The sequence below is a fragment of the Eumetopias jubatus genome, unplaced genomic scaffold (assembly GCF_037043125.1).
Source record: "Eumetopias jubatus isolate StellerSeaLion01/CBP00866 unplaced genomic scaffold, mEumJub1_p1.0 scaffold_6, whole genome shotgun sequence".
In the NCBI taxonomy this organism is placed as follows: Eukaryota; Metazoa; Chordata; class Mammalia; order Carnivora; family Otariidae; genus Eumetopias; species Eumetopias jubatus.
Window position 1 is genome coordinate 101,572,636 of NW_028274812.1, and position 27,813 is coordinate 101,600,448.

General features: G+C 37.9%; 2 protein-coding genes across 5 annotated transcripts in view; one reads left to right on the forward strand and one right to left on the reverse strand.

Annotated features, from left to right (window-relative positions):
• Positions 1-5,837: 5,837 nt before the first annotated feature.
• On the reverse strand, positions 5,838-27,616 carry CENPQ (centromere protein Q). Of its 3 annotated transcripts, XM_088023945.1 has the most exons (10): positions 26,887-27,449; positions 26,530-26,604; positions 21,316-21,453; positions 20,304-20,352; positions 18,943-19,069; positions 17,806-17,874; positions 12,848-12,977; positions 7,598-7,717; positions 7,385-7,462; positions 5,838-6,306 (listed from the first exon to the last, which is right to left on the reverse strand). In XM_088023945.1, exons 3-10 carry the CDS (start codon positions 21,415-21,417, stop codon positions 6,175-6,177), a joined length of 807 nt encoding a protein of 268 aa, XP_087880071.1. In that variant the 5' UTR covers positions 21,418-21,453; positions 26,530-26,604; positions 26,887-27,449; the 3' UTR covers positions 5,838-6,174. The 3 variants fall into 3 exon arrangements, with proteins under 3 accessions (XP_087880071.1, XP_087880072.1, XP_027953567.1); XM_088023946.1 differs by lacking the exons at positions 26,530-26,604; positions 26,887-27,449 and adding an exon at positions 27,529-27,616; XM_028097766.2 differs by lacking the exon at positions 26,530-26,604.
• MMUT (methylmalonyl-CoA mutase) overlaps positions 27,207-27,813 on the forward strand; it is a 35,441-nt gene continuing 34,834 nt past the window's right edge. Inside the window, exon 1 of one of the 2 annotated variants that reach the window (XM_028097765.2) lies at positions 27,207-27,341. The gene's annotated coding sequence lies outside the window, so the exon portion shown is untranslated. The remainder of the gene's footprint in view (positions 27,342-27,813) is intronic. The other variant, XM_028097764.2, reaches the window with a different exon arrangement.

The following is a 27,813-nucleotide window of genomic DNA, read 5'->3' on the forward strand; positions in this document are numbered from 1 at the left end:
CATTAAAATCAGACATTTCTCCCATGGGTTCACAGAGTGAGGGCACTATGATTAATGAACAACAATGGACAATGTTCTTCTAGTAAACAAAAGATGAATTTCATAAGGACCTTTCTTTTATGAAATACAAAGATAGTTTTAAAGGCCACAAAGCAGAATGAAGAAATTCTCAAAGATGCAGAAAATATATTTCACAGATTTTTAAGTTATATTAGAAAGTCATAATGACAACCATTAATTCTGAGAACTACAAGATCAGAGTGTCATAATCTCACCAATCAATTATGAATTCCCTGTAATTCATATGTGTTCTAGAATTGGAGGGTGAAGATTTGTAATTCCTCTGGCTGAACTGTTATCAACAGACTCACTAACTGAAATCTTTGTCAAGGAATATAATTAATTATACTCATTTAAGTTTTAGGAACTCAAGTTTCTTTGGGGCACTGAAGTGTCCATCAGCACACAACAAGCACCTAAAATATTTTATTAACATTAATCAGACAATGAAAGCATAACACTCCTGAGAGACCTTTCTTATAAATAAACTAATATAAGATTTCTGCTTTTATAAGGTAACATAGCACTTACAGTACAATGGGGGACGTTTGTTCATGAGGAAGTAAATTTTTTTAAAGCACTTGTGACCCAGTGTTGGTAATTATTTTCCAGATGATAGATTCCTCTCTTATCTGTTTCTCTAGTTGTGCTCCTAGCAGTGCAGATGATTTTATATTTTGTAATGCTTATTTTCCTCCTATCAAAATTTAAAACGGATAAAAACAAAAAGCAAACCTTTCCCCGTAAACCTAACTATGATTTATCCTTCCTGTATAATGCTGAAATTCATCTCTCCTATTTCTCCCATTTCTTCTTGCAATTATAATTAATGATTTGAAATTTATTATTTTAATGAATAAATGCTTACCTGCTGTTGAGAGTTCAGTTTGTATCAGGTCAGTGCTTCCTTCTGCATAAACGGTGAGCTTATTCTTCGAGCCTACTTCCCTAATTAGTCCTTAGTGGAAAGAGGAGGGAGAGAAAAAAACAAAAAGGTGCCCACACCTGTCGATAGGGAGGAGTTTATGGTGTCAGGTGAAAATCATCATGCATACAGCACCAGTATTTTCACTGAATCTCTTCCTCTCTCTCAGATTTAGACTTATGGTGTAAAAAACAGTGAATACTAATCTTGATTTAAAGATGGGCATTTTCTAGACCCCAAACCCACTATCTGTTAAGATCTCATGAAAGAGACTAAAAAGGAATGGGCCCCAGGTGAATGGGGCACAATAAGAAAATGACAGAGAGGTAATGACCTCTTATATATTTTCATCTTTTTTTTTAAAGATTTTATTTATTTACTTGAGAGAGAGAGAGAGAGCAAGGCACAGGGAAATGTGCCTTGAGCATGAGCAGGGGGCAGAGGCAGAGGGAGAAGCAGACTCCCCACTGAGCAGGGAAACGGATGCGGGGTTTGATGCCCGGGCCCTGAGATCAGCACCCGAGCCAAAGGCAGACGCTTAACAGACTGAGAGCCACCCAGGCGCCCCTATTCATCACTCTAAAAACAAGAAGTTCTAAGTTTCCAAGTGAGGGGTTTTATAGAGATTTTGTATTATCTTTTATTTTTATTTGCTTTGCCTGGCATATAGCAGGCAGTACAAAGTACACAAAAATATTTTCTTTAAATGCTGCACTACTAGTTTCCTTTCTTAAGACTTTTCCTCTACAATCCATTAATGTTCTCCTTAACTATTATTTCCTAAGAGAATATTGCTTCTGACCCTTTTACTAAGCTCTCCAGGGTTCCCCATGATAATGTGTTCTCCCTCACTGCAATGAGCATTACACTGAACTTGTTTAACGAAAGCTGTGTTCTTGGTGGTTTCTGCCTGGAGGGTATCAACAGAATTATGGTACCTTCTACCATAACTGACAAGATATTCTAGGCTAGAAAGAAAAATAATTAGAAATTGCAGTTATTTTATTTTGCAAATAAATAAAAGCAAACCAGATAATATACTGTAGTGACTAGAAAAGATTTTTAATATATTTAAGTGGTAATTTATTCACATGTATATACTTATTGTTTCAGGATTTTTCCTTTAGTGCGCATGGTTCTTGGTCACACTGCTTTGAAGAATTAAGAGGTAGACCAGATGAAGAGTGGTGGGCAGCATAGCAAAGTTTATTGAGCGATATAGTACAAAGCTCCCAAAGAGAGAGGGGCCCCAGAGGGTTGCATTGGAGTTTCTAAGTCTAGGGGTTTTTAATGAACTCTTTTGCGGAACTATCTTAAGCAACCAGGGTGTACTTAGACGTGACAATCAGGGCTTTGATCACGACGGGCTGATGGTCTTTCTGGGCTGACATGTGGGGACTTATGTCTTAACTGCCCCAGCTTGTGATAGTGACGAATGCTTTGTGGTTAATTATTTCATTTTAGGATGTTTTGCAGAAGTCATTTCTGCAAAGGCTGCAAAACAAAATGCTAGTGTAGTCTTGTCTAAGTTTCAAAACAGGATGTTACTATTGTTTTGTCTTAGCTGTCCTGACTCCATGTTTTCTTGTTGGGGACCCTGGCCCAGACTACCTAACTGTCCAACTAACTCCTAACATTTCCCCCTCTGAGGAAGTGACCCTAACTGCCGTTAGGGAAAGGGGGTGATGACCTACCTGTTTCTTGCCAGTCAGGGGCGCTGCCAGGGTACCATCCCCAGAGGTCTGAGGGTCCCTGGTAGGTTGGTAGGTTTTTATTTGCATGACTGGACCCTCCAATAGTTCCTGGTACCAAAGGGGGCAGCTGTCTGTGAGCCAGTGACTGCCATCGGTTGACAGGAGACCTTGAATTTTTTGGGGGGTGTGTATGGTAAGATCCTGTTCCAAAAGGGTGCTGCCACCACTGCCTGGGTTAGGATACCCAAGGCCATTCCCTTTCTTTTTGTCACATACAAGTTGTTAGCCCTCCTGATAAGAAGACTTAAAGCTGGGGCACTGAGCAAGGCCCCCTTGAGGTGTTTAAAAGCTTTTTTCTGACTCTGGGTTCCACATTAATAGGTGGGTACTGGCTGTCTGTGTATCCCTGATCAATCGATAGAAAGGGTGTGCTATTTCTCCATACCCTGGTATCCACAAGCAACAGTACCCAGTTATGCCCCCAAAACCCTTTAATTGTTTTAGGGTTTTAGGGAGAGGGTAGGTGGTAATAGGCCGAACCCTATCTTCTCCCAGTCTCCTTGTCCCCTTTGTGAGGACCAAGCCCAGATAGTTGTCAGATGTCTTGCATAACTGAGCCTTGGGCTGAGAAACCTTATATCCTCTTATATCCAGGAAGTTGAGAAGTTTCTGGGTGCCAGTTTGAATGCTTTGCTCAGAGGAGGCACGTACTAGATCATCCACATATTGTAGTAGGACGCAGTTTTCAGCTGAAAAATCTGAGAGATCTTGGGACAGGGCTTGTCCAAATAAATGGGGACTGTCTCGGAATCCCTCGGGTAAAACTCTCCATGTTAATTGGGTGGTCAGATTAGTGGGGTTTTCAAATGCAAACAAACCCGGAATCTGAATGAAGCGGAATGCAAAACAAGGCATCTTTTAAGTCTAAAACTGTTTGTCTGAGGGGACTTGAGCCAAAAGGGCGAAAGGGTTTGGAACCACGGGTTTCTTTTTCTTTCCTTTCTTTCCTTTTCTTTTCTTCCTCCCTCCCTCCCTCCCTTCTTTCCTTGAAAGATTTTATTTGAGAGCATGAGCAGGGGGAGGGGCAGAGGGAGAAGCAGATTCCCCACTGAGTGGGGGAGCCCATGAGAGGGTCAATCCCAGAACTCTGGGATCATGACCCGAGAACCTAAGGCCACTGAGGTGCCCCCTTATTAGGTTTCTCTACTCCCAAAATTGGGGTGTTACATGAGCCACCAACTGAGCCACCCAGGTGCCCCCTTATTAGGTTTCTCTACTCCCAAAATTGGGGTGTTACATGGGCTGATGCATTGTTTTAAGAGCCCCCGCTGCTTTAGATTATTTATGATTTTTATTAGGCCCTCCCTTGATTCTGGTTTACAGGGTATTGCTTCCAACAAGGGAAAGTTGTGGGGTCTTTAAGGTGTATGTGGACAGATGCTGCAGTTAAGCCTTGACCCACTTCTCCCTGAGTTGCCCAGACCTGGGGACAAATATAAGCCTCTATTAAGGGGAGGCAACTGCCAGTCTGTCCAGGGGCTATCAATATGAGAATTCCCAGATTGGACATATTATCTCTATAGAGTTATCATGTGTGGGGCTCTCAGGCATTATTAAGGAGTGAGAGAAAATTAGATCTTAGTGCATCCCAGTGGGTGAGAAAATCTGGTTGTGGGTTGTCCAGTGACGCCCTTAACAACATTGTGGTTAGACCGTTGGCCCGGGGTGGAGAGTAGAACAGGAAAGGTGTCTCCAGTATCAAGAAGGAAATTGACTGGCTTTGCTTCTACCTCCAGAATTACCTGAGGCTCTGGGTTCCCAATGGCAAACTGTTCTGGGGGAGCCACTGTGAAGAGCCCCGGGTCCCATCAGTCCCTGTCTGGGGTGCTGGTTGTCTGAGCCCTTGGAGATTGAGATCTCAAGGGCATTCAGATTCCCAGTGTCCTCCTCCACATGTAGGACAGGGGTTGCAGGGCTTTGATTTTTGCCTTTGAGGGCATTCTTGCTTCCAGTGCCCCAGGCGGCCACAGAAGTGGCATTTGGTATCAGCGCCTTGAGGGGCTGAATTGGTAACAGTATATAAGGAAGAAACTAGGGCCTCGGACTTCTTTCTTAGTCTCTGTTCTTGTTCCTTACTCTCCTCTTGGTCCCATTGTAAGAGACCCAGTTAGCAGCTCGTAAGAGCTCTTCTAGGGGCCCCTTGGGCCAACTGCCAACTTTTTTCGAGTATTTGGGGCCAACTGGTTCACAGATTTGTCTTTGAGAATGATCTCGGCCTCGGGAGAACTGGGGGAGTTAGCTGTATTTAATGAGAGCCTCTCTCAACCTAAGAAGGCTGTTGGATTTTCCTCTTGAGTTTGGGTGACAGTAGGCAACTTGGAATAATTCAGGGGCTTAACCTTTGACCTTTTTAATCCCTCTAGGGCACAAGCCTGGAAGCGACTGAGGTACCAGTTTCTGAGGGGATCATTAGGGTCCCAATTGGAGTCTTGGGGAGGGACAGCTTGGGCTCTAGTTGGGAACTGGAAACCACCCAAGGGCTCACTCATGCCCTGGTAATGAAGTTACTGTTCATCCCCATATTTTTCAGTGGTGGCCAGGACCCTATGTTTCTCAGCCTTGGAGAGGGTTTGATTTAACAAGAGCATTAGGACATTTTGCAGAATCATTTCTACGAAGGCTACAAAACAAAATGCTAGTGCAGTCTTGTCTAAGCTGCAAAACAGGATGTTAGTACTGTTTTGTCTTAGCTGTCCTGACTCCATGTTTTCTTGTTGAGGACCCTGGCCCTGACTACCTAACTGTCCAACTAACTCCTAACATTATTACAGTGAGAAAAGGTTTATAGAAAGGGTTTTTTTTTGTTTGATTTTTCTTTTAAGGGAATAAATGTGCTTAGGTTCCTTTTAAATAAAAGTATGCTTTGATGACAGTGGAAAATATTGAACATCTAGTCAATAATCCAACCAAAGAAATAAAATGTTCATGCTACCTCCAAAGGTAAAGACACCTGGCAAATCTTAATTATGTCACAAAAAGTCTAGAGGGTTATGTAAAAGAAATAAAGGTATTTGGGGATTTCTCAAGTTCCAGATGACTAGATGAAAATGCAAGTCATGAACTAAAGAATAATAACGATTGCAAACAATTATGTTTTTATGTACCAGGCACTATACACACTTCACATATATTACATTACAGTATCACAGTTCCTCTGCACTAACCAATAAATGAACTCTATTCAGCCATTATAAATCATTAGACTGTGGCTCAAACAACCAGAGACACAGCAACAGAAATGTGAGTTCCTAGATTTGGCAACTACTAAAAACAGTTTTTAGGACTATATTAGATGCTAATAGATCTACAGAAGCTAATTTTAAGTATATGTTGGAAATAAAACCTGAAGCTTCAGCCTCTGCAGTATCATCATTGGCTAACAGTTTTACAAACTCATAAACATTAAATTAATACAGAACAGTCTAAAAAAACTCTTTAAGAGGCATCCAGTCTCTTATAGGCTTCTTCGATGAAAGTTAACATATTCTTCATCTGGGATGAATTATGGAGAACATCCAAGTCCTTCAGAAGAGCGTTATGGTTTGGAATTAATGTCAAAATTTCTTTCTGTGGGTATAATAGTACAATTAGTTTAAAATTTTTTTAAAAACTGAGATATAATTGACATATAACATCATAACATCATATTAGCTTCAGGCATACAACACAATGATGTGATATTTGTGTATACTGCAAAATGACCACCACAATAAGTCTACTTAACATCTAGCACCACACATAGTTACAAATTCTTCTTGTGATGCGAACTTTTAAGATTTACTCTCTTAACAATTTTGCAATATACAAGACAGTGTCATTGACTACAGTCACTGTGTTCTACATTACATCCCCGAGACTATTTGATTTTATAACTGCAAGTTTGTACCTTTTGACCACATTTAACCATATAAATAGTTCTTAACCTTTTATTATGAGAAATGTCAAATGTATGTTATTTAGAGAGAATGGTACAATAAACCTCAAATACCCATCACCCAACTTCAGTAATCATCAACTCATTCTTGTTCTTTCCAAACTGTATTATTCTGTTTTACCTCTGTCCATTCCCTTTCCTTTTACCCTAAATGGATTACAGATAGGACTATTTTAAATTATTTTTGAGAAACTTGAAGACTTTCTACCACTGTAAGTATTTACACTATAACAGCTACTGGGAACCTGTGAAAACAGATACCAGTATACAGTCAACTACAAATAACACAACATTACGTCATGAAGAGTTATAGGCCACTGTTAGAAGCATAAATAAACTCAACTATTGGAATTTACTTCCAGAAATCTATCCTACAGTTACAACCACACAAATACCTAAAGACATATATACCAGGGTATACGGAGCATTATATGTAACTGCAACAATCATTTATTTCTACCAGTAATTTACGAATTATAGTATGGTAACTTCATCAATGGAATGTTATAGTTATTGACAAGAATGAGAGATCCACATGAAAGAAGCTCACAAATAAAGATGTTCGAACTATTCTGTCAAGTGAGAAAAACAATGTTGCCTAAAATCTTGTATCATGGATTTCATTTGTTTTAAAAGAGGAAAAGGATATTATGGTTTTATATATGTGTGTCATAACTGATGATATAGTTGATATGGCAAATTGGCATTTACCTGAAGTGTGGGTGCTTTGAGACTCTTCTGAGAAAGTTCTGGAAGACAGAGTACCCCACTACTATCTATGTGAAACATCTAAAGTAGAAAAAGAAAGCTACAGATTATTTCAAAAGGCTGATTTCTCTCTTCTTACATTCAAAAGTTGTCTTGCTGAGAGACAAGCATTAAAAAATTTATCCAGACTCTAGGAATGCATTATTAAACAATTACCTGTTTTACTTTCTCCTCTTCTTCTTCCACCTCACTTGTCAGAACTTGAATTTTGTTCTTTAGGCTCTGAATATTACCAGTCATTGACTCTATGGTCTCTACTATTTTATCTATTTCTTCCTGAGTGAGAAATCAGAAAGTTAATGTTTTAAACTAAATACATTATTAAATGAAACCCAAATAGGTATTAATATACATATGCATATTTTTTAAACACCACATATATTGAAACATTTTTGGAAGAAACTGGTAATTTTTTTTCTTTCGCAAAACAGACTTCCAAGAAACTAATTTACCAACATAATAATTCATTATAAGGAAATTTAATTTCCATGGAACAAGGAGATACAACCCATGTACAAGAATATTTCCTCAAAAGCTCAGCAAAACTGCTACAATCAGAGATCCTGGAAGACCCGTGTGAATGTAGCAGAGCCCAAGGACTGATGGCCTAAAAATCTGCTGTGCTTTGTCTATCCATCTCTAAATCACTACACACCCCTGGCAACCGCTCATCTTTTTATTCTCCAGTTCTGTCTTTTCTAGCTTATCATATAGTTGCAATCATACAGTATGGGGCCTTTTCAGTTTGGCTTCTTCCACTTATGATTTATAATATGCACTTAAGGTTCCTCCATGTCTCTTAAGGGCCCGATAGCTCATTTCTTTTTAGTGGTGAATCATATTCCATTGTCTGAGGTACCACATTTATTTACCCATTCACCTAATGAAGGACATCTTGGTATTCCAACTTTTGGCGATTATGAATAAAGCTGCCACAAACATCCATGTGCAATATTCAAACATCCATGTATAATATACCAAGGGGCATGATTGCTGTATCGTGTGGTAAGAGTAGGTTTCATTTTGTAAGACACTGCCAAACTGTATTCTAAACTGGCTGTACCATTTAGCATTCCCACCAGCTATGAGAGTTCTTGTTGTTCCACATTCTCATCTGCATTTGTTGTTGTCCATGTTCTAGATTTCGGCCATTCTGTAAGTGCATATTAAGTCTCCTTTCATCTATAGTTTTCCACTCCAATTTTTTTGGTTCTTTCCAACTGATTTGTAAGGGAAACTAGATAGTTTGCTTTGCAGAATTTGCCAGTCAGGTTTAACCTGTTCCTCGGCCCTGAATTTCCTGTGACTTGGTTTTTGGATTTAGAGAGTGCTGTCCAATACAAATATGTGTTACCACATGTATTAGTTTACTGTGCCTGCCAAAACAAACTGCCACACACTTGGTGTCTGAAAACAAATTTATTCTCTCACAGTTCTGGAGAGCAAATGTCCAAAGCAAGGTGTTGGCAAGGCAGTGCTCCCTCTGAAACCTCTGAGGGAGAATCCTCTCTTGCCTCTTCCAGCTTCTGATGGCTGTCAGCATACCTTGTGGCTGCTCACTCCAATTGCTGCATTTTTCACACAGCCTTTTCCTCCATGTCTCCTTCTCTTATTAAGGACATTTTCTTCTCTTTAAGGACACTAGTCTTTGTATTTAGGACCCACCCAAGATAATCCAGGATGATCTCATCTTGAGATCCTTAATTATATCTGGGAAGACTCTCTTTCCAAATAAGGGCACATTTGCAGGTTCCGGGGCTAGGACTTGGGCATATCATTTTTGGGGCCCCTATCAACCCACTATAGAGGGAATGAATAACAACAATGAATAAAGAAAACAGTTAATATAATAAGGACTAAAAATTTCCATTGTAGTTAAAGAAAATTATTTTGGTCCATTGATTTGGTTATCTTCTTTGGGTATTCCTACCATACCTATGCCATATTTTCTATGCTGAGCTTTTACTTTGTCACTTTTTCTCAACTTTAAAAAAATGTTTCTTTTTGATTCTTAAAATTTTCTCCTTTATTTTACTATTTATTTTAAGCATTTATCTGTTGCATTTGCTTTAATTCTTCTAATTTAGTCTTCATATATGAAAAGTTTTTTCTTTTACTTTTAATTTCTTCCTGAATTCTGTAGCTTCAGTTTTTAGTATTTCTAATACCGATTTATGATTTTTTCCATACCCTCTACTGTTTTTCTGAATTTCTTTCAGTTTGCTTAAGAATTAGGTTAGTGTTCATCTGTTTTGTGAACACATTTTTGGCATGCTTTTGTTATCTGTGGATTGCTATTTTTTGTCCTTATTTTTATATTTTCTTATGCTAACTCTGGTTGTGACATCCTATGGCTCTGTTCTTATGCAGAGGTCCATAGGGATTAAAAAATTAAGCCCCAGCAGTTCCTATACCATCTTCTCAGTCTCAGAGACTTTGCTCACCACTGCCTTTTCTGTAGCACCATCACTGAGGGAGCTCAATGAATACAACTTCTGTTACTTATTAGCTGATACAGGTTTTGAAAAGTCACCACCAAGAATAACTCTAGGCTACTGTGGGAAAAGGCAGTGGTTCTAAGTAAGGCACATAACAGAAAACTGATGGATACAGACAAGACATACAAACTCCTAGTTCAAAGATTCTAGTAGGCCAGTGAAGAACTCTTATGCCCAAAATGCAAACAGTGCTTCCGTTGAGTAACTGGCTGTCAAGCAAGCAAACCATAGACAGTTGCAATACTGTGATATAAGAAATGTGTATTTGGTCTTCATCCCTGGTTTCTGGCACAGAGCTTCCAAAATCCTTGTAATTTGTTGAGTGATTTGGGTGACAGTGGCATGTTTTGCTATTCATAATAAGCCTCTTTCTGGGGCACCTGAGTGGCTCAGTCAGTTAAGTGTCTGCCTTCAGCATGGGTCATGATCTCGGGGTCCTGGTATCAAGCCCCATGTTGGGCTCCTTGTCAGCAGGGAGCCTGCTTTTCCCTCTCCCTGCTGCTCCCACTGCTTGTTATCTCTCTGTCAAATAAATAAATAAAATCTTAAAAAAAAAGTAAGCCTCTTTCAACCTTACCTGAGTTTATGCTAATGAATGATTCAGAGAGGATGAGGGTTGGTTGGCAGAGCAATCAACCATGTGATCACAGGGTTGGAACTTTCAGCCCCACTCCTTGATGTCTTGAGAAGGGGAGATTTAGTTAATAATCAATTCTGCCTACGTGATGAAGCTTTCATAAAAATTCTAAACACTGGGCTCAGAGAGCTTCCAGGTTAGTGGAACACCTTGGGGTGCTGGTAGGACAACATACTTGAAGAGGCACAGAAGCTCTGTGCCCTTCCCCTATACCCTGCCCTATGTATCTCTTCCATTTGGTTGTTCTTGAATGTATCCTTTATAAAAAACTGGTAAATAGTAAGTAAAGTGCCTTCCTGAATTCTGTGAGTTGTTCTAGCAAATTATTGAACATGAGGAAGGGGTCATGGCAACACCTGATTTATACTTGGTTGGTTAGAAGTACAGGAGGTGTACAAGTACAACTGGCATCTGGAGTGGGGGGCAGTCTTGTGGGACTGAGCCCTTAACCTGTGGGGTCTGCACTAAATCCAGGTAGTTAGTGTCAGAATTGGATGACATTGTAGGACACCTAGCTGGTATCTGCAGAGAACTGGAAAAGTGCTTCGTGGAAAACCCACACATTTGGTGTCAGAAGTGTTGTGGATAGAGAAAGGTTTTTTTCACTTAACTATATTTATGCTTTTTGCTGGAATACAGAAATGCCCCTTAGTATTACAAAAATCACACTATCATTTACTATCTTTGACCACTTTCAAGTGATTTACATGAGTATTAAATATTAAGATAACTTTGCCATTTTCACACTTTAAAACCTTTTAAAATCACCTAAAAAAAAAAAAAAGCCAAATTTACAAAAAAAGAGTAAGGAAGTGGTCACCAGGGGCTGGGGAGTGGAGAAAATAGGGAGAGGTTAGTAAAAGGTACAAATTTTCAGCTATAAGATGAATAAGGTGTGATGATCTAATGTGAAAAACAAGGTGATTATAACTGGTAACACTGTATTGTATACTTAAAATTTGCTGAGAGAGAACTTAAATGTTCTTAACACACACAAAATAAAAAATAAATAATGTGAGGTGATGGATACGTTAATTTACCAGATGAGGGAATCCTTCACAATGTGTACATATATCAAATTACTACAATGTACACTTCGAATATCTTATAATTATAGCCCAATAAAGCTGAAATTAAAAAAAAAAACCTATGTCAATGACATCCAACTGTTCATTACATGGTAGAACTAGTGTCAGTGCTGAAAATATACTCTTAAAAAGTAGTAACAGGGATAAAAATTCAATATAACCTCACAGTAGGAAGAAAGTAAGTTTCTATTTATCATATATGTAATTTATTAATTTATAATATACATAAATTATAATATATGTAATTAATTTATAATATATGTAAATTTGTTGCTCAGAGTCTAATCTACCCAGTTATTCTCAATCATATGGAAAAACTGGAAAAAATTGTGATTTTTGAATTATTAGAAATCCTTGGGGATGCATTCCTTGCATAAACTACTACCAACTCTATATTTTCTAAATTGCTAACAAAGACCTAAGGACCATTATCTACAAACTACTTTGAAATGGCTAAGGGATACATGGTCTAATCTAGTTTGGTTTTAATAACTACTTAATAAGCCCTGTAAATTTGTTTCTCCTAACTGTTCAAGTATCCACTAATCAAAAGCCTGAAGTTAATCATGATACCTAATGTTATCGCCCATTATTTTATACAAGATAATGATCGAGAATCAGAATCTGCAGTTCGACTAAGCTCTGCATCATAACTTTAAGCAATTTGTCTAAGGTTCAGCTAAAAATGTCTCTTTTTCACATTTGTATAATGAGATCATCTAGCACAGACCTCTTTAAGTTGTTTTGAGAATTAAGGGATGTCGCTACAAGTGCCTAGAGCAGTGCCTAGAACACAGAAAGCCCTCGTTACATGTTAGTCATATCATAATAAAAACAATAATAATGACTATATGCTCTTCTTGTCAATATGTTTTGAAATTCTTTAGCATTTAGTGATGAGTTCCTATAATTTGATAATCAAGAATAGTAGTTCAGTTAAAGTCAGGTGAAAAAAAAACAGAACTGCTACTTAATCACTAATATATTAGAAATACTTTTAACTTTAGAGGCTCAAAGTTAGGTAAAGTTTTTACTCTGACAAAAAAAAAAAAGAATTTAATGAAAACCCTGTTCTAAAATCTAGTATTTATTATTCAGAGACTATCATGATAATTTAAAAAATTTCTTATTCTCTTCCCCTTTCTCCTAACTCTCTAATGGACTCCCTGTTCAAATTTCATACCTGCAATAATGCCAGACCTTCTTCATTAGCTCTGTGCTGTGCCCTTTCCATTTTCAGTAGACTTGACACGTTAGTTAAATCTTTCAGGTTTTTGGGAGGGACTTGAAGGGTTTCACACAGTTGTAGCAATCTTAGGGATAAAAAAAAAATAATTATGTTTACTTTTTTAGAACCATTATTTTATTTTTTTGTTTTGTTGTGTTTGAAATACTGCTGCCATCTTTTTTCTGTCCTCATATTCCAAGGGCTATTACATTCTTTTATTAACAGTAGCTAACCTTAGCAGTGACTTACCCATAAAAAGCCATGATACATTATCTTTTAGCCTTTCGATTTATTAAGATTTATCTCAAATCATGGGGTGCCTAAGTTGTTTCATGAAAGAAAAAATTACTATTTTATATACTTATCAATTTTGTCATATATATTTATACAATTTAATTTATATGTATTTTAAAATAAAACTTTCCTTGTATCTTCTGAATGTGTTTCCTAGACTATTATAGCACATAATTCTATCTTTATTGTGAATAGCTGCGTAAGAGATGAAACACTATTCTGTAATGACACTGGACTCTATATTTCAGTTGTCTTAGGCAATGTGTCCAATGAAAAGAATCTCTGTATCAATTACTCTAACAACGGTTTTAAAGATAAGTGAGTCCCATAGAGTTTAAGGCAAATAAAATGTTAAGATTAAAGTGCTTTGTTTAAAAGTACAATCAACATGTCTACGACCCAGCAATTGCACTACTGGGTATTTACCCCAAAGATACAAATGTAGTGAACCAAAGGGGCACCTGCACCCTGTTTATAGCAGCAATGTCCACAACAGCCAAACTATGGAAAGAGCCCAGATGTCCATTGACAGATGAATGGATAAAGAAGGGGTGTATCTATATACAATGGAATATTATGCAACCATCAAGAATTGAAATCTTGCCATTTGCAAAGACCTGGATGGAACTAGAGGACATTATGCTAAACAAAATAAGTCAATCAGAAAAAGACAAGTATCATATGATCTCACTGATATGTGGAATTTAAGAAAGAAGGCAGAGGATCATAGGGGAAGAGAGGAAAAAATGAAACAAGAAGAAACCAGAGAGGGAGACAAACCATAAGAGACTCTTAATCTTAGGAAACAAACCGAAGGTTGCTGGAGGTGATGGGGGAGGATAGGGTGGCTGGGTGATGGACATTGGGGAGGGTATGTGTTGGGGTGAGTGCTGTGTGCTGTAGAAGACTGATGAATCACAGACCTGTACTCCTGAAACAAATACATTATATGTTAATTAAAAAAATAAAACTGCATACTAGGCAAACTAAAAAAAAAAAGACAATCAACATGAATACTGTGCAATATTAAAGTTAAGAAATCCTCTCTAAATATGTAAAAAAAGGAAAGAATAGAAGAAAAAATAAAAAGAAAAAAACCAAATTAAAAACAGAAAAGTTAACAAAACATAACAAGGTTACAAAATTTTCCTTCAAACCAGGTTGATTAGATCGCCAATGGAAACTAACCTATTACTACCCTCACTGGTAGCAGGGAGCAATACAGCTTTCCTAAAAGCTTGTATTCTTGGATTCTAGGAGGAAGAGATCAAGGAGGAAAATCTAAATTTGGTTACTTCTTGCTAATAGCAACATTTTGGGGTTCTCAAAAACCCAACTACTTAAGATTTGCAGGCATAAATAGTGGAAAATAGAACTCATCTTCCTAGGATCTTACTCAAAATATTACTTTTTGTAAAGAAAAAAGTAGGCAATATAAAACTGTACCAATCACAATTTTCATTAAACTGTTGGGATAAACTTCAGTTATCCAATCATTAGGAAGGACATCACATTTAAGAATAAAAACCTATGGGGCACCTAGGTGGCTCAGTTGGTTAAGCATCCGAGACGGGAGTTCGGTTCAGGTCATGATCTCAGGGTCCTGGGATCAAGCCCCCATGTCTGGTTCTGCACTCAGTATAGAGTCTGCTTGGGTTTCTCTCCCTCTGCCCCTATCCTCGTTTGCTCTTGATCTCTTTCTCTCTAAAATAAATCTTTAAAAAAAAGAATAAAAACCTGTGTGTATAAGTATTCCTAAGAGGGATAAGTTCTTGATTTCTTAACTAAAATAAAGATACATTTATGAACAATTTCTTCTAAAAGTTTATTAAGTTAATTCTGTGAAAGGGTCACTCACTATTCCACATGTTTTAAATAGTGGTTAGATTTGTGGTGTTCTTAAAAAATCTCATTAAAATAAAAGTGTAACATAAATAAACCCTACTATGTCAAAAACACCTAATCATCATTCATTAACAGTTTTCTATAGGGCAGACCCATGATCAGACAAACAAAACACGGTTGCTAGTCAAACAAAATGGGTTAGCCACTACAGTTTTTAGAGGAACATACTTTGGGAAGGTCTGCCCTATAGAAAAATTTTATGAACGATGATGAGGTGTGTTGACATAGTAGGGTGTATTCATGTTACACTTTTATTTTAATAAGATTTTTTAAGAATCCTGAAAATCTAATTGTACTAAAATATTCTCATTTACACACCAAATAGGACTTACTTGTTTTCTATTAAAAGGCAATAAATAGCTTTTATTATATATTATCTTATACACTGGCTTTTTAGTACACTCCTTCCCTTTTAATATTAGACTGTCATTCCTGTAAGCAGGTGACAGGCCTGCTTGTAGCAGTCCTTTTTCAATCTCTTCAACCTCTCTACAAACTCCCACCCCCATCTACCCTTTCTGTTTTGCTACTGTTGTTGAAACTATACTTAAAGTAAGCAGAATTTTTGCTTAGACTTCCCAAGAAGTCTACTAGCTCTAGTTTATTAGACTAGAAACTAGTAAACTAGACTAGACTAGAAATTAGTCTACTGGTTTCAGGCAAACCCAAAACTAAGATGTAGAACATTTTTCTATGAAAAGAAAAAGTTGGATGCCTGGGTGGCTGACAGTTAAGCGGCTTTGCCTTTGGCTCAGGTCATGATCTCAGGGTCCTGGCATCTACTCAGTGGGGAGTCTGCTTGTCCCTCTCCTCCTGCCTCTTCCCCCACTCATGCTCTCTCTCAAATAAATAAATACAATTTTCAAAAGAAGAAAAGAAAAAGTTGTGCAAATAGTAGTTACTGAAAAGCATTGGCAGTGGTGTGACTTTAACTTCCGTTTGTGACTTGCCATAAGATGAAGAGCAGTAATACCCTGAAAATTACACTTGCTACTTATGAAAATAATATAATACAATATCTGAAGTGAAAACACAGTAACGGAATAAATCAGATACGAATGGTAAACCCTTAACTTCAAATTGCTCAAAATGAAGATTTTGAGTTAAAGTTGACAAAATATTTTTTCAAATCCCACTATAAAAAAATGAACTGTAGAAGCTGGCATTTTGTGATTTTCAGACTTTATTTTTATAAATTCTCTTAACTGACTTCATACCTGCATGCAGTAGTTTAGAATATACATTTCCAAGTCATTCATCTTCTTAAAACAAAAACAAAAAAAAAAACCCAAAATGAGCAGAAGACATGAACAGACATTTTTCCAAAGAAGACATCCAAATGGCCAACAGACACATGAAAAAGTGCTCAACATCACTCGGCATCAGGGAAATCCAAATCAAAACCTCAATGAGATACCACCTCACACCAGTCAGAATGGCTAAAATTAACAAGTCAGGAAACGACAGATGTTGGCGAGGATGCAGAGAAAAGGGAACCCTCCTACACTGTTGGTGGGAATGCAAGCTGGTGCAACCACTCTGGAAAACAGTATGGAGGTTCCTCAAACAGTTGAAAATAGAACTACCATATGATCCAGCAATTGCACTACTGGGTATTTACCACAAGGATACAAATGTTGGGATCCGAAGGGGTACGTGCACCCCAATGTTTATAGCAGCAATGTCCACAATAGCCAAACTGTGGAAAGAGCCAAGATGTCCATCGACAGATGAATGGATAAAGAAGAGGTGGTATATATACACAATGGAATATTATGCAGCCATCAAAAGGAATGAGATCTTGCCATTTGCAACGACGTGGATGGAACTGGAGGGTGTTATGCTGAGTGAAATAAGTCAATCAGAGAAAGACATGTATCATATGACCTCACTGATATGAGGAATTCTTAATCTCAGGAAACAAACTGAGTGTTGCTGGAGTGGTGGGGGGGTGGGAGGGATGGGGTGGCTGGGTGATAGACATTGGGGAGGGTATGTGCTATGGTGAGCGCTGTGAATTGTGCAAGACTGTTGAATCACAGATCTGTACTTCTGAAACAATGCAACATATGTTAAGAAAAAAGAAAAAGATGAAGATAGGAGGGGAAGAATGAAGGGGAGTAAGTCGGAGGGGGAGATGAACCATGAGAGACGATGGACTCTGAAAAACAAACTGAGAGTTCTAAGGGGAGGAGAGTGGGGGGATGGGTTAGCCTGCTGATGGGTATTAAAGAGGGCACATTCTGCATGGAGCACTGGGTGTTAGGCACAAACAATGAATCATGGAACACTACATCAAGAAAAAAAAATATATATATATAGAGAGAGATAAAAATAGTGCCTATCTTATAAGGTGTTACAGGGCTTGGGACAGAATACATGTTTAATAAATGTTCGCCATTATGTTCTTACTTCTTATCTATCATATATGAGGAAAAATTTATTTCCTACATTGTAATGGAACACTTTCTGGTTATCTAGGTCAGATAAATTATTTCATTCTGTGTAAGATCCAGGAACTTTGGTGATTTCTGCCACATGAAGTATTGCTGAGAACCAGAAAAAAAAAAAAAATGAAAGAAAAACTTTTATATCCCACAAATGTCTATTCTGGTAATCTAGGAACAGATTAGACTTTTACTAATTTTATTTTAAATATATTTTTATATTTATTTTATAGTTTATAAAAATATTCTATTGCATAACTACATTACCGTTTCTTCAGATAGTTAAGATGATACTGAACTTGTTCATTTTCTCTAATATTGTTACTCAAAACTGCTCTAGAAAAGAAAAAAAAAGATTGAATAAATACTAGTTTGAAACACAATGAATATAATGTGTTTACTTTTTCTCCCTTTCTTTCAAGTGCCCCTCCTCACTAGCCAGGTAGAACCAATAACATTTTACTTTATATCAAATACACTTTTTTTTTCCATGTTTTATTCCTGATTTTATTGGGAAAGCCTCTAGGATTTTGTCATTATGTAAAATACTTGCTGTGGGTTCCAGGTAGATAGTCTTTGTCATGTTAAGGAAGCATCCTTACATTTCTGTTCTTTAAAGAGTTTTATTATTTTTTTGTTTTGTTTTGTTCTTAAATAAGGAATTGGTATTGAATTCAGCAAATGGTTTAGAATAGATATTAAAACATCATATTATGTTTTCCTAATTTAATGTTATGTTGTTTTGACAACTTTCCTAAAGTAATCTTTAGGTTCCTAAACTAAACTCTATTTGTTTAGTGTTAATTATTCTTTAGATATACATTTGGATTTTATTTCTAGTTTAGGAATTCTACATCTATATTATAAGTGAAAGGGGTTTAACAGTATTCAGGGCATGTGCTTGTATATACGTTCTATTTTTTCAGGTTTTGATATCAGGATTATAATTTTATAAAATGAAAATAGTTTGCCACTATTTTTTGTTTGTTTCATTCATTTATTGAAATACGATTTTAAGCAAAGTTACAATCAAAGTTCTTCTTATTACATTCTATATTGTAATTAATTTAGAGGAGTTCGGCTTCTTGATGGCAGAATCCTGTCTTATTTTCTTTGTATTCCCACCATGGTAGCTTACATATAAAGTGTCAATTGGAACTCAACTTCTTAAAGTATCCCTAGTGATAAAACAAGTTTAAAGTTTACAGATAGCAGGTCATGCCACACAGACTTTTCTTTCACTGATGGAATCCTAAGCTTCTGAAATTAATGACTTCCTGCAAAACACCCTATCACCATAAAATAAATAATGACATTTAAAAAGAAATGTTTCTAAGGAAATATGTTTCTATGGGAAACATATAAGTAGAAATCAAGGGTGAAATGGAAAAATTTCATACTTACATTATTACTGAGTCCATCATACTCTGCAAATGCTCTCTACTACTCTCTGAAAGAGGCTGCCAGGTTTTTTTCTTGTTGGATGGTATCTTAACCCGTTTTAGATTAGTATGCTCTGTTTGTCCTGTTACTGGTGAAAGAAGAGACTCTGGTCAATCTTGAAGTTTTATGTTTTTACTTAAAAAGTGATTCAAGTATAAATTTATTGTAAAAAGCTAATAGAAGTATGAGAACCAAAATATTATAAGACTGCATAAACTATTTAATTTCCTTTTTACTGCACAGACATAATATGCCAGTCATTGAATATGATTATGCTAATATTATGTTAACTAAAATACTATTAGCTGATACTGCAGATACAAACCCAAGACAATTCTAAATGAAGAAGCAGGCTACAATTATTAGGATTCAATATAAAAGTCTGATTCCCAGAAATGACCTAAATTAAAGAGCTTCATTGAGAAGACTAGAAAGCTATTTCTACCAAATGTTAAACGGCAACTGGAACAAAATATTCAGGGTCTACTTGGTTATTGGTATTGTTTACTTACAAGAGATAAACAAAGGAGATACACTAATGGCTCATATGAAGATTAGTTTTGGAGAGAAGGGAGTCTAAGTAATTTTAATTATAGGTATGCAACGTATTACAAAAGAAAAAGTGCACCATGAACTGTGGAAGTATAAAACCAGGGAACCTAGCTTGGTGTTGGTGAGGAGAGAAAGGGAATTCTTAGATGAAGTGATGCCTAAGGAAAGATGACCACTCCAAAATTATTTATTACAAGTAAAATTAGACAGTAGCCCCAAACTAATCTATGCCATGGTGGTAGGACAGAAGCACGTCTGTTTTAAAGAGAAATCAGTAGAGTGTCTATATATCTTAGATCAGTAATAATTCAGATTGTGGGACACTTTGATTTTCTCTAGTTCCTACCAATTTAGAACTTTACACAATATTTTGCTAGAGGCGATAAGTGAAATTTCAGTTGACCAAAATTACTAACCAGTACTACTTATTCTTGCAAAAATGAGAATGCAGCTGTTTATTACTATCCTTTGCTTTTTTAAAAAAAGACTTATTTATTTGAGAGAGAGAGAGAGAACACACATGGGGTGGGGAGGGAGGGGGAGAGGGTAAAAGTCCCAAGCATACTCCTCGTTGAGCACAGAGCTGACATGGGGCTGGATCTCACGACTCTGAGCAAAAACCAAGAGTCAGACACTCAACTGACTATGCCACCCAGGAGCCCCTAGTATCTTTTGCTTTTGTACAACTCATAAACAAGATGCTGAGAATTTTTTCATGAATACAGACAGCTTGAGACAGACAAATTAAACAAGATATAGAAAATAAATACCTTCAGAAGGCAGATGCTTTGGATTTTTATTTTTTGCTATGTTTCTAACCTAGAGAGAAAAACGCACACATAATTAAACATCAGATAAAAAGACACTACCTTTGCAATCTATTTGTCATGTATGTTGAAGAGTATTCATATATCTTCTGGCTAGATAGAAAAAGTATATTGCTACTTCTACAGAGAAGGGGTGTGTATTTCTCCCAGGCAAAGGATATACTAAAGCAATTCCTGGACAATGGTAATAATGTACAATAGAATTCCATATAGTGTCAAATATTTTTTTTTAAGATTTATTTTTATTTATTTTAGAGAGAGTAAGAGAGAGAGCTTGCAAGTGGAGGTAGGGGCAGAGAGAGAGAATCTTTCAAGCAGACTCCCCGCTGAACAAAGAACCCTACTCAGGTCTTGATCCCATGACCCAGGAGATCATGACCTGAGCCAAAATCAAGAGTGGAATGCTTAACTGACCGAGTCATCCAAGGGCCCTGTGTCAAAGAATATGTTAAAGAAATCATTAGTCATTTTGCCTATGAAATAGTGTTACATACTTTACCTGCAAAAAACATAGGCATTGCCTAATATAGGATAAATCACAACAAAATTTTTTACATTTTAAATATTCTTCTGTAAGAGGGGGCAAAATTATGGTAGAAAGAAGCTAATTCCTCCCAAGGTAATTTTTCTGTTAATAAAAATCTCTTCCACCAACTGACAGATTTTAAGTAAAGCATACACACTTTACTCCTAGTCTTCACATTCAAACACCTTAGCAATGTCCCATGACCCCCTCCTCAACAAAGAATTCTCTGATCAGTATCTTTAGAAATTAAAATAAACAATTTTCATCTGAGAATTTTTACAAATTATGTTGCAACAGCTCCCACATAATGATATGAATTATTATAATTTGTACTCAAACTGACCTTTAGTCTTCACATACTCCTTTACATAGAACAAATGACATTTTTAATCAAAAAGCTCTGAATGATAAACTCGATATTTTCATTACCTTTTTCTCTGGTAACTCCATTTCCTCATCATCCTTTTTTCTTTTTGGTTTTCTTTTTAACTGTTGAGACCTTTTCTTGGAAGAACTTGCTTTGCTAGACATCTTAATCTAAACAATTCTAACAGTGCTTCAAAAAATCTGTGAAGATAAAAAGGACGCAAAAATAAGCTTAAGCTTGCAGAATATTTTGTTAAAAAGAACTACCTATACGGATGCCTGGGTAGCTCAGCCGGTTAAGCGGCTACCTTTGGCTCAGGTCATGATCCTAGGGTCCTGGGATCGAGTCCCACATCGCCTCTTTGCTCGGTGGGGAGCCTGCTTCTCCCTCTGCCTGCCACTCCCCCTGCTTGTGCTCACTCTCTCTGATAAAAAAAAAAAAAAAAAGAACTACCTATAAATGTTCCATATTTGCTTTAAAAAAAATCATAATGAAAGTTTTGGGGAAGTATTGTTTTTAGAACATTTAAACATATTTTAAAACAAGTAACACTGATTATTATTAAAGTATGTATCTAATTCAGTTTCATTCCTAGAAATTTCATCTATTTTTATGGCTTTAAAAAAATCATGTGAAAGTGCTTTTGCATCTCTTACTTTATACTCCACCATACAATAACATTATCTCCATGTTTAGATCCAAGAAAATGGAAATATAAAGTATTAAATTGTTTTACTCTGGTCACAGATAATATCAATTTGAAGAGTAATATTCAGGTCTTCTTATTTTAAGCCTAATGGATTTCTCATTCGACTTATGCCAAAGATGAAAGGAGATAATCCTTAGGATCCATACTATGAATCTATGCTGTGGAAATTCAAGTGGAAAAGTCACTCATAAGGATTTAAGCTACAACTCTGCCTGGGCTATTTGCATTTTAAAAAAGCTCAGTAGTATAATGATTATTCTGTCCTTCCACAAATTACAAAACAGGCACAGGAGATTTAAGTCCTTTATCACCAAATAGTCCTTTATCACCAAATTCATTACTGTTAAAAGGAACAGAGGAATAGAATGTTTATTCTTGCATTAGGCCATACGGAGTAGATAGCTTAGAAGTTAGGTACAGTATACATGGAGGAGTGTGTGTGTGTGTGTGTGTGTGTGTGTGTGTGTGTGTGTGTACAGGCATACCTCAGAGATATTGCAGGTTCCATTCTAGATGACAGCTAAAGCAAATATTGCAACAAAGTAAGTCAAATGAAATTTTTGGTTTCATTTGTGAGATGGCATAGGCTTGCAGGCCCCTTGCGAGCCAGGGTCATTCAAGGACTGCAGTGAGAGTTAGGAAAGCCAGGCAAACCTGAGCAAGGAGGAGAAAATGTTCTCTTCCCCTTATCTCATGTTGCAAGTTCTGAATGCCTGGATCTGCAAGAAGTGGCTCTTGCCTAGATTAGAGGCGTCCCTCCTTAGGACAAGAACATACTGTTCCTTGAAGAAGGGTGGCTGGGAGAATTCTTTAACTCTGCAAACATAAACAGAATACATACTGTTCTTGATAAATTTTGTGTATCTTTCTTCAAGGATGTTAGTTTAATCCCATTATGTGTGAAAGTACATATTGTTATGCTTACCTGATTGCTACAAGTATATAGCTATGTGGAAAATAAACGACAGCATGCAGTTGCAAGTGCTGCCTTTGCTCTGCATCCCCTGTGTCCCGGTGATTTCGCGACCCTTACCCAGGGACCCCAATGCACTAGACGTTGACACATTTGCATGTAAAAGTTATGTTTACATTATACTGTAGTCTATTAAATGTGCAGTAGTATTATATCTAAAAAAACACTGTACATACCTTAATTAAAACAGCTCTATGGCTGAAAAATGCTAACTATCATCTGAGCTTTCAGCAAGTCAATCACCGATCACAGATCACCCTAACAAATATAATAATAATGGAAGAGTTTGAAAACTTGCAAGAATTCCCAAAATGTAACAGACAGAAAGTGAGCAAATGCTGTTGGAAACATGGAGCCAAAAGACTTGCTGAAGTGGGATTGCCACAAACCTTCAATCTGTAAAAAACACGGTATCTGAGAAGCACGATAAAATGAGGTATGCCCATATACACATATGTAGTATGGACATCTTATTTATATATATATACATATATATATATGTGTATATATAAATGTTTTCTAGGCATATATAGCTAGATACATACCAGTCACCATTCCTTTTCTAAAAATGCAAAGTTAATTAGATTAATAGTTTATATATGCAGATTGAGACACAATAAAGGAGTTACTTTGGATAAATCTATTTCTTCAAATTTTAAAAGGTAAAGTTTCAAGCTTTTTTTTCAGTAAGATTAACAAAAAGGGTGGGAAATAATTAATTGAAAGATCACCACTATACTTGGGGACTACATGTAAGATCAGTTACAAAAAGCTCTGGTAAATTACACTTTACCCTGGTCTTGAACAATGTGGTACTTTACACCCAGTTAGTGTTATATTCCCAAGATGCCTAATTCTTTCAACGTGACATCCATGCCCTTATCCTTCCCCGACTTAAAAACCAATCCACATGACAGTTTCACTTGTGGGCCTCTCCTGGAAGGGTTACGATACATATAGCAGTACAGGTTTTTCAACAAAGGTGCAAGTGAGGGCTGAAATTTAGTCCTCACTCCATTTGGTAGACTAAAAATGGTGCAAATTCCTTCTTACTCCTGTTACTGAGAGATGGTGTCTATGTCCCTTTATCTTAAATCTTGGCAGACTCTGTAGCTGTTTGAGCAGTAGAATATGGTGGAAATGATTCTGTACTAGTTTACTGGCCTAAACATGAAGAGACCAGCAGCTGCAACATCCTCATGTTTGGAATATTTGCTCTTGGAACCCAGCTACCATGCTATGAGGAAGGCCAACATGGAGAGGAACTGAAAGGCCCAGGCAAAAGCCCCAGCTGAACTCCCAACCAATAGCCAGTACCAACTTGCCAGCCTGGTACATGTACCTGAGCCAATATGCTGCAGCTGACCCTGCATGGAAAAGACATGAGTCAGCCCTACCAAGTTGTTTCCGATCCCGGATTCTGGAACAAAATAAATGATTTTTTAATTAAAAAAATTTAAAAATCTTTCCGCAATACCTACCACACAACATCCAACTCTTTACCATGTCATTTATAGTTCTTAACAATCTAGCCCTGCCTAGCTTTCCATACTTCTCTCCCATTACTCCTTATAAGACTCTCTCTCTAACTAGATTTGATGATTTCCCAAACACACTTTGAGTAATGCATACACTATGCCCTCTACCTGAGCTGCTCTCCTCTCCTTTCTCTGCCCACCCTCCCAGAGCATGAGCCGCCTGCTCTTCATGCCTCCTAACCACTCCACTCCACTCTAAAAGTCTGTGGGCGCTTCTGGTGTCTAACTCTCAGCTGGCACTTATTTATAGTTTGGTTCTATTAATCAGTTTTTCTTGATATTCTTTACTCAAAAACATGTAATTTAGTGCTACTTCAAATTTGACTCACAAACTACTATAGTCCTTTTAAATACAGAAACTGACAGTATTCATTTAGAAACTTTTATTGTAATTTGGCAAAATTTTATGTATGTTGAATCTGATTATAAAATAATCGGCTTTGTTTTTTCTTTTTAAATGTCATTTTCCCAGTAATTTGTTTAAAAAAAAAAAACCCACCACCTTCTTTTTTAGAGATGTTTTAGGTTCACAGCAAAATCAAGCAGCAAGTATATAGAGTTCTCATATACCCCCTGTACCCCCCCACTAGTCCCAGCTTTCTCCACTACCAACATCCCACACCAGAGTGGAACATTTGCTATAATTCATTAACTCCCACTGACATATCCTATCACCCAAAGTCTATAGTTTACAGTAGGGCTCATTCTTGGTGTTAGATACTCTATGGGTTTTGACTAGCAATTCATTTTTGGTTGTATTGTACAAAAGAATCAGTTGTAGCTGATTAAAAATTAAAAAAAGTTGGTCCTTTACTAGCAGCAATAAGAGCTGCACCATTTTCATTGATACCTACTTAAGCCAATAAACCATAGCACAAAAAGTTTCTAAAGCTCGTTACTATCAACATTTTGGATGGGGTAACTCTTTGTTGTGAAGGCCGTCCCATGAACTGTATTCTGGTCTTTAGTTGCTAGTACCCTCCCTTCCCCAAGGTGTGACAACCAAAACTCTCCCCAGACGTTATTAAATATCTCCTGGTGTGAAGGCACCTCAGATTGAGAACCACTGCCAAGAGCAAGTCAGGGATAAGGATGAATGGCCTGGTTCCAAATCCTGGCTCTGCCATTTAACTAGCTGTACAACCTCAGGCAAGTAAATTTGTTCAATTTCCCCGCTGGTAAAATGGGTTAAAGTTAAAAGCACCAACATTAAAGGCTTCTGTGAAGCTAAAATTTTGTACAGAATACGTAAAGTGCCTAGAACAATACTTGGGACATAGTAAGAATTCAATAAATAAAAGTCACAATTTTCTATCACTACTGGGCCAGTTGTAAAGGAACTAGAATAGAAATTTTAATGTAAATGTAAAAGGAATAGAAATTTTGCCCTGCTTTAGATCCACAGGAAACCATAGCCCAGTGAAAGTGGGTAGAGACAGATATGAAAACAATTACTATATAAAATTATATAGCGGGCGCCTGGGTGGCTCAGTTGGTTAAGCGACTGCCTTCGGCTCAGGTCATGATCCTGGAGTCCTGGAATCGAGTCCCACATTGGGCTCCCTGCTCAGCGGGGAGTCTGCTTCTCCCTCTGATCCTCCCCCCTCTCGTGCTCTCTCTCTCTCATTCTCTCTCTCAAATAAATAAATAAAATCTTAAAAAAATAAAATTATATATCCTGTGACAAAAGTTATAAAAGACAAATGAGTGGGTGACTCTCTAATTGATGTGTATGCGTGTGTGTGTGGGGGGAATGATATACAGTATTCAGAAAAAAAAAGTAACATGGGAATTACATTTTGAAATATTTAGCCAGAAGTATCGGGAATGAAGTATTTGAGAGAAAGCAGCAAAAGCCTGATGGCAGAACAGTTGGAAAGAAACTGGTCTGTTCGGGCACAGGGAAAATTCAGCGAGACTTGAACGTGTATGGGAGTAAGGGACAGAAACAAGATTGGAACAGTAGTTTGCGGCCAGACTATATACTACAGTAAAGAATTTACTCCTTACTCCGTAGGAAACAGGGAGGCATCCTAACTTGTCTTATTTTTCTTACCGGTTTGCTGAAATTCGTGGAAACCAAGTCTCTCAATCTAGGCCTCAGTGTAAGCACACAGGGCAAGCACCAAGTCTGGCGAAACACAAATAACGCAATGTTTACCTCCTGACAAATGCCTCGGGATAGCAACGCTGCCGCAGTTACGTCAATGCCCAAAGACACTAATCTCTAAGGCTGCACTTCGCACCACTACGGGCCACGGGAGATTAAGGAAAAAGAACTAGGATGAAGATGAATCGGGGAAAGGAGGGAAGAACCCAGGACCCAGGTGCGGCTTCACTACCTCCTCGCAAATCAAATATTTCAATCCTTGGCCCCGAAGGGCAGATATGGAAAATACATTTGGAAAATCACCTCACGCTCCTGAGATACAAGCCGCGGAGTCTGCCACAATCGCTTTGGCCGCAAAACTCATGCCGCAAGCTGGATCCACCAGCGGTTTAAAAGCTTTCACTAATCACCGACGACGCCTCTCCAATCCTTCAGGGAGCCACTGTCGGCGCAATTCGCGCCCAAACCTTTGAAAACAGAGGAGGCCCGGAAGTGGGCGGGCAGAAGCCGGAAATGCCGGTGGGAGAGGCGGGCAACTTGGTACAGTCGTAACGTCATCAAAAGTGCGCCCACGGGAGCGCGATAAGATTGGCCGCAGGGAGGGCGGTGTCGGCCTACGCCCCCTGACTCCTCCAGCTGGCTTTTGCGCAAGCTCAGTGAGGGGTTCGGCTGTGTGGACCTCTGGCTCTCAGGGCTTGGAGCTCCGAAGTCTTGCCGCCCTCTCCCACAGCAGAGGTCAGAGACAGGCGGGCCAGTGAGTAAGACTGTGCACCTCGGGATACGTCAGCCTTTCAGTTCCCTCCATTCTTCTGGCTCCTGTCTCACCACTTACCCCTGTCCTCTGAGCCTGTCCTTTTTCTCTTGCCACCTTCCTTATTTACCTTCCCACTAGGACGGCACCCTGCTCCCCTCTACCTTCTCCTTGGGTTTAGATTCTCCACCGACCTCTCACTTTCAGCGTGGTGTGTGGGAATTAGGAGGTACTGCTGGAAACAAGGTGCTTGTTCGCCTCAGAGGCCATGTCGCCATCTTCCCTGGCCACCCCAACACCCCAAGGTTCCGCTAGGCAGAGGGCGCTTTCAGGATGACGTGGGGGTGCTCTGGCTCCACAGCTGCCTCCCCTCTAGGCTGCGGCTCTTGTTACTGTAGGTTTTTTTGTAAGAGGTGACAGGACTGAAGGTGACTTTCTGTATACAGGTGGCGGTAAGGGTGAGGGTGAAAGAGGAAAGA